Genomic DNA, 11652 nt, shown 5'->3' on the forward strand with positions numbered 1-11652 from the left:
TCGCAGGTGAGGACAATATGGTTAATTTGAACAAATAATACAAATAAAAATCTTTTATGAAATAGTTGTCAACTTGTTGGATAATTAAAAGTTGGGTTAATCATTTTAATTTTGGAAATAAAAGTGCAAACCGAGTAATTATTTCTACATGGCATAGTAAAGGGAGCAGGGAGGAGTAATTTGTTCTATTAGTTATTTTTTATTATTTTAATACTTATATTGTGCAAAGATAAGGCTGCGTACAAGAATTTCCTCTATCCCACACTCACTAGCCGGGTTTAATGGAGAGTGGTTTTTTTTTTTTAATACTTATATTAAACATATTTTCTGATTGTATAAAATAATAAATCAATTATAAATAATCATTAAATAAATTTAACTTAAAATATTCACAGATGTAGTCTTTAGTCTTTTTCTTGTGAATAAGTTAAGATTTTAATCCCCAACAGTAACAGTAACAGTAACAGTACAGCTTGAGATCGGGTTGAGCAAAACAAATTCACCCCAATGCCAATCCCATCTTTCTGAGATTAGTTAACTAAATTACTGAAATTATGAATGCAGACTCGACTTAAATTTTCCATCTAAAGACATCCGCAAATTATTGACTTGCATTAAAAATGGTATCATAAATTTTCAATAATTATATTGGATTTCCAGCTTTAATGTAGACAGTGAGACTAAAATTTTGCACTCCCAGCTAGAAGAAAACAGAAATTTCCATTTGTAGTATATTTTTTTCAAGCCGAACCAACTAGAAAACCCCAAAAATATGAGCACGAGAAGAAAAAGAAATTCCATTCATAAGGCTTGATCGGACAGATCTCAAGATAATGCAGCTGCTGGCGAACCCTTCTTGACTCCTTAATTGGCATTTCGCATAAAGCATGAGTCCTCAGCCCTTAAGCCAAATTTATCTATTTAAGATATTGAAAATGGAAAAGGCCTCGAAATTGCACAATGATGAATGAATACAACATTTTTATATATACAATCTTTACATGACTAGAGACTCGGTTGGATATTTCTGCTCCGCACGTAAGTTAAAAATTGAGTAGGTAATTCTGCTAGAAGTGCTTGAACTACTGAAATTTCACCACCTGCAATACGTGGAAGTTAACAAGAGATTGTTAAGTAAGAAGTCATTCGACAAAGTTATAATTTGCAAACTGATACCCACTTTGAACATCCCGAAATGGAACAAACTGGACTATATCACGCGAAGCAACTCGTCCAGATGAACTTTCAAGCCTGTCTCCCTTGTCTGCATCTAAAATCTGTGACATTGAACAACAAAACTACATAAAGCCCTGCAGTGGTATAACATCATAAGCTCAACGTCTCAGATGCCAAACAATAATAACTCCTATGTGTAAAGAACAGATGTTGAACTTGATACCTCCATTTCTTTGAAATCAGCTCCTCCTACACCAACAATAAGGATTGATAATGGTAGGTCAGATGCTTTAACGAGAGCATCTTTTGTTTCTTGGAGATCCGTCACTACTCCATCCTAGGAGGATATCAATTACACAAGTTGATGCAAAAATCTTTAAAAGTTCTCAGGAGTAAGGATGCATGATTTTTGTGTGTGCAAGGCAAGGGTATGCTTTGTTATGCATAATATGGATACATTAAGACATGCTACAAAATAACAAAGGTTAGCTTTTTAATGTATAATGTTTGAATTCAATTTTAATAAAAAAAAAAGAAAGAGCAAACAATAGTTTAATTTGTTAAAGGAAAGTAACATGAATACAATATTTTGAGAAATACTCCGATACATTTCTTGATATTTTCATTATGCTACTTTGGATGATAATGGCGTTTCACAATATTATATTTTTAAGATTTTTTCAATATATTTATAACTCATTGTTTAAAATTTAAAATATTATGTGGGCATTTAAAATAATTCTAAGACATGAAGGGCAGGTTAAAAATAAAAGAATTTTGAAATCATATATTTAATAAAGGGTAATTAATAAATGTCATTCTATAAATTAAATGAGGGAATTCTAGGAAAGAGAACTTAAATCTCATTCCAAAGAGCATGGAATCACCAATCCCACCTCTCTCGGAAGGAATGGTGATTCTTGGTTCCATAGAGTAAGCCAATTCCATTCCATGCTCTTTTTCGCTAATAAACATAAGAATGTTCATTCCAATCAATCGACTCAACTGAGCCAAGAATGGAATCACCATTTGATGTACCCAACGTAATATAAAGTTATAACTAACATACTTCCATAGATAAAAAAAGAAGCAATGATATCCAAAACAGCATATTCTAATACTTACTGTGATTATTAACAAAACAAAGTACTTTCTGCCACCATTTAATACAGATTGGCTGGCAATCAGCGCTGCATTGGTTATGACAGGTCCAAAAAGAGTTGGTCCTGCAAGAGAAACATTAAGCAGGGCACTTGTGTATGCCATCATAATTCCTTGGATCCCTTCCACCTGCAAATGACAGAAACTTACAATTATTAAAGAATTACTTAAATATGACCAACAAAAGTAAGATCATATTTAGCATTTCTACCTCACAGTAATGACTGCTTCCGTTCAAGTTGAAACAATGGGAGACAGGACCATCAATCGGTCGTGCTCCAAATCCCCACGTAGGAAATCGCTTGTCTGAATCATAAAACTGTAACACCTCCCCAACCTCAACAATTGCCTATAAAAAATATTCTCACAACATGGATCAGTAACACATAAGTTGTGAAATTCAAACCAAGATTCATTTCTCACCCTCTGGTATGCATTTAGCCGTCCTGAAGGATCAATATAATGCAAAGAATCTGGAAGGCGTGGATTTCCATTTGATGCTGGCAAACAAGAGGAGGTTAGTCCATAAAATTACATAGCATCCTTGCAACCCATACATAACCAGCACGTTAGATGGAAGTGAGAAACTTGTCTTATAAAGTTTGTCTTCTATTATAATCCCAAGGAAAAGGGTGCTGGCGGTTGGGAAAGGGAGGATGAGGGGGAAGGTCAACTCATATCAGCTGTGGACATGGACAACAGATGCCTCTAGGGATTAGCATTTTGGGGAAACCACAAATGCTCCCTCAAGGCATAATGGACTGGACACAGCCTCACTCCTCCACCCAACCAAGCACATTAGTGGAAACTAGAACCTAAGCATTAGTGACGACTGAGGAGGATGAATTTCTAATTATTAAGCCACTAGCATGCTGATGAATTAAGAGGGCGAGTCTGAAGTAGCGGAAAAGCCACTGCTCCCTCAAGGCATAATGGACTGGACACAGCCTCACTCCTCCACCCAACCAAGCACATTAGTGGAAACTAGAACCTAAGCATTAGTGACGACTGAGGAGGATGAATTTCTAATTATTAAGCCACTAGCATGCTGATGAATTAAGAGGGCGAGTCTGAAGTAGCGGAAAAGCCATTGCTTTATGACTGTAAGAGTAAGGCTGCGTATAAAGATTGCTTTCACCCCACCCTTGCTAAACGAAGTTTAATGGGGGGTGATTTTAGCATGCTGATGAATTGGATGATGAGAACAAAGAGTATATTAGCTAAATAATAGTAAATTTATATTTGAACTTCAGGCTTCTAAGATTATTGTAATATATTTTAATGATAAAAAATTATTGTAAACCTCACACCGTCAAAAGAATGACTTTGCAAGGCCAATCCTATGATGCAAGTTTATTGGAAAAACTACGACAGAAAATGTCATAATATCTGCAGTGACTAGCTGAAAGGTCAAAGAGCAACAATCCATGTTCCGGTATAATACTTCAGAAGGAAAATTTCTAAGTTAAATAAATGATTTTATATCATTAAGTTTTCCCAGAAACAAAAACAATAAATTTAGCTATGTTGACAATCTTAGTGACGTAAAACAGAAAAGGGAAATCAAGAACAATATCAAAAACACCCCAACTTCTTATGAATAAATTCTAATGGCAAGACTGAACATCAATAGATATATAGGGGATTCAAATATACTTAGTTCTACTAAAAGTAGCCTAAACTTAGACTCTAATCATCCAAATCCAAGACAGGAATAAGATACACAACTTTCAACTAGTAATAACATAAAGACCCAAACAACTAAAAACACTGATGAATACATCTATTGGAATCCAGAAATTAATTAGGTATAATAAATTTGAGTATATGTGGTGTACCAGTAAAATCAATGGCCACCATGAAGTTCAATTCAAATCCCCCAGCCAAGTAATCCAGGAAAGTATATTGGACACTTTCAGCAAATTTATCCACAAATAGCCGGCTCTTTAACACCTGAATTATAGTTAAATATGCTTTTAGGGAAAGATAGAGGAATTCAAGATTGAAATAAACTTATTTAACATAATAAAACCTTATGAGAATCATGACCCACAGCAGCGGACAAAAATAAATTTTCTCCTTGGCCACCAGAATGAAGCTTCTCCAACTCCACCAAAGATCTCTGCAGTTTTCTGATAAAAACAAAAATAAACAACTCTAATATGCATTCAAGCCTTGAAATAGATTTAAGGGACAAAGGACAAACAGACGAAAAAGTAACTGCTGATTACCCCATCAAATCATGTTTGCCATTGCTATTAAAGTTATAGCACTCTATTATCAAAGGATTTTCCTGTATATAATAAAAAGGAAAGTGAGATAGTTTCCACTATGTCAGTATGTCTACACCATAAAGTCCAAAATATTACCAAGATAAAGTCAAGTGAAAAAGTATGGGCAAATTTCCATATTATGGTAACAGTAAATGCAGAGCGTAACCCTTGCTGCAATGGTAAGGTTGCTGCACACTGACTTGGTGGTCATGGGTTCTAATCACAGAAACCACCTCTCCCCTTACATGGTAAGGCTGCGTAGATCAACCCTCCTATAGTGGTGGGAGTCTCATGTACTGGGACCCCCTTATGATAACATTATATGCATGCTTTCAATGAATCGTTTTCAGTATAATAATACCAGCATATCTTCATTATAATTAACACTAAACAGACTATATTAGTGATAATAGGCATTGAGATGCAAAAAGAAAATGACTATTAGATATAAAGTCATTCATGAGCCTCTACCTAATAGCTCAAGCTTTTAGGAGAGTTAATTGTTGGACATCTATCGAAGTCTTTATAAAAGTTGAATTTCAACACAAGATAAAATAGGCCTAATCATTGTTCATGCTTCATGTGCAAAGAGCTATTGCATGAAGAAAGGGATGAGTTAGATCTAAAGCCATTCATGAGACTCTAGCTAACAACTTAAACTTTTAGAATAGTTGGTTATTGAGTCGTTGATAATGACAAAAGAGCTATGAAGTACCAATACTTCAAAAACCCTGACGTGTTGTATCCGACACTCTCCGACACTCTAACACACATTGCAGAGACTAAAAAAAGGATTCAGAGATTGCGTTGCGTTGCTTTTTTAATTCTAACTATTAAATTCTTTGGATTACGATTACCATTTTATTGAGTTTAACATAAATATCTAGGATATCTTATGTTTTTTTGCAAAATTGATTGGTATTATAAATTTAGCTTCATTTTTTTTGTTAAATTGTTGAATATTAAATATAATATACTCAACATAAATTAAAAATGTTATTTAATATCAAAACGTATTCTAACGTGTCGAAATCTAATATTTTTTAGAATTAACATATCAGAATCTCATGCCGTATCTCATGTCCCGTGTCGGTATCGGTGCAACATAGCAAAAAAGTATTTTTAAAAATACACTCTTGTTTTAATGAAGAAAAAAAAATGCCCTTTTTGAAACATAGTGCAACTTGAATCAGTGACCTTCCAATTTGAGGGAATATTCAAAAACAAAAAGAACATCATATGGCTCTTTACTTTTTAATAGGCAATCAAAGCTAGAAATATCTACGCAAAAATATAGCATCTATGCCAAATCTTTTACATAAAAATGGTGGCTATACCAAATGAATTATTAGAATATTAGGATTGTTATTGTGTTAACAGTCTTATTTTGTTAGGCGTGTTATTGGGTTGTACTAGTTATGTTACACCTGTTAACATCAATAGCACCTTTAACTCAAGTTAATTGGGATCGGTAGTAGATGAACCCAATGATAGATAAGAGGACATTAAAAAATTAAAAAAATTAAAAATTAAAAGATAAAAATAAATAAATAATAACAATAGAATAAAATATATAAATAAAAAATAAAAATATAAATTGGGGAAGGGGGAAATAAGATAAAAGACAAGAAGGGAAAAAAAAAAAGAGGGGATTGAAGAGGAAAATGACTAAAAAGGAATCATCTGGAACATAGGTATAACAACGGGTTTAACCTTCCACCCTGCTTATAGCTTTTCTCCATTCCGTCCTAAGACACACTGTCCGACAATCTATATCCCCCTCCATTAAGTCTTGTTTAACTACCTTTCCCCAGGTAAGTTCGGTCTACCTCTACCTCTCTTTGTGTCGAGCTCTTGGTAATAAACTTTTGTTCTTACAGGAGTATCCAGGGGCCATCTTATTATATGCCCAAACCCTAAACCCTAAACCTCAAGTTATGTTACACCTATACTTGACCTAAAACATCAGTAAAAATAGGGGTACTAGGTCAGTGTTTTTACATAACAACATCAATGTTAATCAGAATAATCTCTGTTCTCTTTTCTTTTCCATCAAATCCCTAAATTTAAACATGATGTTTTGACCTGTGTCCATGGTTGCTTCCACTATAGAGATTCCCAAAAATGAAACTCTTATATTTCCTATATGTTTCTATGATAGAACTGTCAGTTCCCTCCACAAGTCCTCATGATTGTCAAATTTATTCTTCTAACCTACGGAGTTCTCCTTCCCTGTTGATTGTGCTTCATCTTTGGCAATCCAAAACGTAGTTATTAATACCGCAGTTATTGCACACAATCGTGCTATATATGTGTGTAGCGGCCCCACCCGCCGCATTTTACGCTAGCAACGCAACAATTTCAAGTAGAAGCCTAAATGGGGGCCGATCATGCGCTACAGTGAATGAAGGGAAAATCTTATATTTGCCCCCGTGTGAATGGTGTCCCATGCACCTATTAAGGGAGTATAATAGACTTTTAACACCCCCCCCCCTTTTCTGACAATGTTATCATTCGAAATTTTAAACCCTATCTCTCAAACCCTGGTTCTTGACCCACTTTCTGGCAAGCCCATCATGCTTCTAGTGGTTTTCCAACAAGCCATTGAGATTTTACTATCTCCTTCAACTCAGTGCGCTCTCTCTCTCTCTCTCTTGACCCACTCCTCTGTTATGCGGCTTGGGTGATTATTCGACTTGGTTGCAGCAAGACTCCTTACCTCTGTTTTCTCTCAACCCACTCCTATATTTTCTCCTCTGTTTTGAATCTTTCAAGCAAGAATCATGAGGTAGAACAAGCCAACTATTTTTTCCACTTAGAAGATGGTAGAAATGATGATTTTGATAAGTTCCTTCCTTGAATCCGAAAGTGAGTATAGAAATTTGAATTTGACAATATTTATATCCTTCCTTTATGTTCCTTCAGTTTTGTTACTTTAGTTCCTTTCAATGAATTTCTAAATTTTGTTGCTTTTTTTATGTTCCTTGAATCCTCGTTTGGAATGAAAGTGACAACAGAATCAATAATGAAAGTATTTAATTTGGGATTTTTTATTTTTATTTTGTGCATTTATATATGTCAAATAATTTAGTATAGCATTTATGTGGACTTTACTATAGCGCTTATATTGCTACCTACTATAACACTATAGCGTTTTTGAAGTCGACTGCTACATGCCGTTATTCGTGATTGATAACTATGAATGGAAAATCACAAATTGGGTGTTATTCGTTAGCACAAATTTTAAATTTGTTGGTGCTTTATCTTTGTGTTTTTCTGATTTGTTCAACTTTATGCTATTTTCACTTTTCAGGCCTTCTTGTCTAGGTTTGTTTTGTTGTAAATGGGAGAGTATTAGACTACTAGAATTATCATTAGGAGTGCTATTAGTTTGGGCTTGTCCTACATATACTCTATTTGACCCCAAACATTAGTGTAAATAGGAAAATTACGTTAATGTTTTTACACCACATTTATTTAGAGTCCTATTAGTAAACGATTCTCCCTTTTCTCTTTTCCATATACTCCCAAATTTTATACAGACAAAAAATAACTGCATGTAAGTTTTATACCTTGCTTCCTACTTGTTGAATATTCAAGAACACTGGCTTCCATGTTGGGTTGTGATCATTCTTTATAACTTCTGTTTTGCAAATTGGAATATGGTTACCACCTTCCACAACTTTTGATACCAATAAAAAGGGATCCTGCAAGACAAACAAAAGCATGTCTTATATGATAATTGGTGTTCCTCATGATTCCTAACCAAAAAAATAAACAAAAAATAAAAATAAACACATACACTTTTTGAGAAAAGATCCCTATGTTCCAAATCTGAACACCTTAGTATCATCTCTATTGTAGTCTTTGAGCTAACACATTCCTCAGCATGCACCAAGAGCTTTCCACAGTTTTGGGAGTGGGTAGATCTGATAGAATCTTCTTTGTGTAAATCTAATGTCAATGATCGACCAGGCTTTGTAATTATCTGCACAGGCCAAATTGTTACAGTTGATGGTACAATTGTTGGGATAATTTATTTTCAGTAATGCATAGGGCAACATAATGTGATTATTCACTTCTTGGAATCCAAAACTTATAATATGCTTGGTGAAAATTTAAGCATTTTCAAGCATCATATATGGTATAGAAGCATTTAAAAAAAATGCTTTTATAATATACTTTTTTTAGAGCTGTTTTCAGAAGCTACTCTTTCTAAATTCAGAAAAAAGCACAAAACTACTTGAAAAAACTAATATAATTATCATAATTTTTTAAAAATGTTTTTGAATTTAAAATGCATTTTTTTCTTTTAAGAAAATTACAAACAAATGGGTATTGAGAAAAACAATAGTAGTGTCAGAAAGTGAGTAGTCGTTAAGATACGGCTTAATTGAGAGTGTTACAAGTTTTCTTCTATTTCTCAGATATCAGTCAACAAAAAGTTGAACAGACTCTACATTACCTCAGATAAAGCACAGGTTGCCTCACCTAGAAATTGCTGCTCCTCTAGCTTAAGCATCTGCATAAATCAACCAAGTAGTTACAATCTCGACTTTTATACTCATGCTCTATCAAGAAGTTGTGACATCTAATGAACAAGCAAGTAAAACGGTCCACATAGCAAATTAATATCTTGTTAGGGAAAGAACATGGAAATGATTTTTGCACAACCTTACGAGGAGAATTTGCAGAACCTAAACCATTAGGAGAAAATTCAAGTAGTATTACGTTTTATCTAGTGGAGCACAAAGAAGGCTGTGACAAGAGTGCGAGGAATCTGATTGTGTAAATAGCAGCTACCAAAAAGTCTCATCCAATGATCCATACTTATCAAGCATGCACAAAATTTTACTTCTCTCCTAAAATACCGCAAAATTGTAAAATTTGTACATCCATAAAGAAGGGTAGCACTGCAACATATAAGACGTAAATTGTCCTCACTAAATAAAACCCTGAATTTTTTTGCTTAAAAAAAAAGACAAAAAAGTGAATGCAAGAGTCTCCAAGGTAAAATAATGAAACTGTAACTGGACGAGCAACAACATATATTGAGGCATAAAATTTTTTTGAAATCTAAACAGTTACATGTGAAATCTCAAGCAATATGATATTGAAATCTTATACTCTTTGCGTTCCCTAAGTTAATACAAATTAGATTACAAGAATCTAATAATCACTGGGACAGTCTTCCTGGGAAAGTCTAGAAACATTTTCCGAAACAGGAAGTGGTAGTCTATTATCTTCTTTGATGATAAAAATATATATTAGATCCATATCCTACCAAAGAAATTTAAAATTTTAAGACATAATAAATACTATACCTTTACATCTAGATTGTGAAATTGAGTAATGAATTCCATACCTTTACATCTATATTTTGAAATTGAGTATCGACATCATACACACGAAACCTGTGATGAAAGAAATTTTACAGAACAATTCCTGGTGAAACAACAAAATGCTCATATGACTTGTTAGAAGTAAAAACATCAACATTTAAACTTACACTAAAACCTGAACAACCTCAAAATGATAAATGAGTGTGTGTTTAGCAATCCATGTAGGATTCAATGAATTCAGAACTACTTCGGTCCGGCCAATTTCCTCAAGTGCTCCATTTTTTCCTCTTGCATAAAGAACCATCATTGGATCACTCTACAGCAAAGAACAGTTACACAATAATCATGGAATGGAATGATGAGAATATTAGCAATTAAAACCATAACATTTTATTTTAAAAATGACAAATTTTATAACCAAAGGGACAATTGAAAGTAGCATCATTGGATCACTCAGCAGCTAAAACGATCTTGAGATTCATGAAATGCTTAAAACGACAAACCTTGGAGAGCACATCCCGATCACGCAAGCCTGAAGCAGAAAACGACAACTGCGAGAGAAAAAAGAGAGCACCGTTACAGCCATAACATGAATTGAAGTCGTAGCGTAGTGAAAGAAGATGGAAGAGAAGGTGGAGATAAAGTGAGAACCTCGATCTGAGAGAAGAGGCCGTGGTAGCCGCGAGACCTGAGGAAGTTATCAACAGCATCGTTGGGAGCGTGGGCTGGATTGAGAAGATTGCCGGCGGTGCCACCGATGGCCGCGCGGCCTCCGGCGACGTCGGAGCAGCAGTTGCCCATTCGAATTCTCAGGCGTTGAAGGTTAGTAGTGTAGGAGGTGGCCGGGAAGAGAACTAACTCAGAAAAATGAAATGAAAGAGACTAAAGAGACAAATTAGTGCATCGAGAAAACACACACACACTGAAATATCCTATTATTTTATCTACTTTGCAATTTGCGTTACTTTGTCACAATTTACGTTTCTTTTTATAAAGATATTTTAAAGAAACAAACAAACAAACAAACGCGTTTTAGCCTCTTTTAACATTTTTTTTTAATAAAAAAGATCTATTAACTAAAATCTATCAACACTGTTTGAGGAAAATTACTTCTTCTGGAAAAAAAATTCGGTCAAATTCAGGAATATCTTCCTTTTATAATGGAATCTATTTATTGTTATGTGACTCTGTGAGTAGAAATTTTTTTTTTAACAAAAGTAGAAACATTCAAACTTTGGAAAAAATATTTCTGCAATTAATGCAGATAAGTTATCTGCATTTATTTTCAAAACAACGTCGTTTTGGTATTGAAATCTTAAAAAATTATAAATATAAAGACTATTATAACTCTGAAATAAATTAAAATTATAAAAACACCATGATTTTCGCCCAAAACGATGTTGTATTAGGCTTACTGCAGATAACTTATCTGCGCAGAAAAAACGAATCCAACTTTTATATATATATATACATATGGTTCACTTTTTCTATGTAGATAACTTATCAACAGTAAGCCCAATTGAATATTGTTTTGAGACAGAAATCAAGGTATTTTTGTAATTATAATTTATTTCATGGTTATAATAGTTTTTTTTATTAAAATTTTTTAATTTTTAAACTCGAAACGACGTTATTTTGAAAGTGAATATAAATAACTTTAAAAACATTAAATCCTATATTATATATATATATATATATAT

General features: G+C 33.7%; 1 protein-coding gene across 2 annotated transcripts; it reads right to left on the bottom strand.

Annotated features, from left to right (window-relative positions):
- Window positions 1–732: 732 nt before the first annotated feature.
- Window positions 733–10845, bottom strand: LOC133314806 (protein BONZAI 1-like). Of its 2 annotated transcripts, none has more exons than XM_061516328.1 (16): window positions 10604–10845; window positions 10456–10503; window positions 10120–10268; window positions 9976–10024; window positions 9076–9132; window positions 8413–8598; window positions 8183–8317; window positions 4569–4630; window positions 4391–4469; window positions 4176–4290; window positions 2761–2837; window positions 2549–2686; window positions 2302–2466; window positions 1400–1513; window positions 1181–1277; window positions 733–1100 (listed from the first exon to the last, which is right to left on the bottom strand). In XM_061516328.1, the coding sequence occupies exons 1-16, from the start codon at window positions 10751–10753 to the stop codon at window positions 1006–1008; spliced, it is 1716 nt and encodes a 571-aa protein (XP_061372312.1). In that variant the 5' UTR covers window positions 10754–10845; the 3' UTR covers window positions 733–1005. The 2 variants fall into 2 exon arrangements, with proteins under 2 accessions (XP_061372312.1, XP_061372311.1); XM_061516327.1 differs by having other exon boundaries at window positions 4370–4469.
- Between the last annotated feature and the right edge of the window lie 807 nt (window positions 10846–11652).

This window comes from Gastrolobium bilobum, unplaced genomic scaffold (assembly GCF_033153095.1).
Source record: "Gastrolobium bilobum isolate Gb01-03AN ecotype WA unplaced genomic scaffold, APGP_CSIRO_Gbil_v1 utg11595, whole genome shotgun sequence".
Lineage (NCBI taxonomy): Eukaryota > Viridiplantae > Streptophyta > Magnoliopsida > Fabales > Fabaceae > Gastrolobium > Gastrolobium bilobum.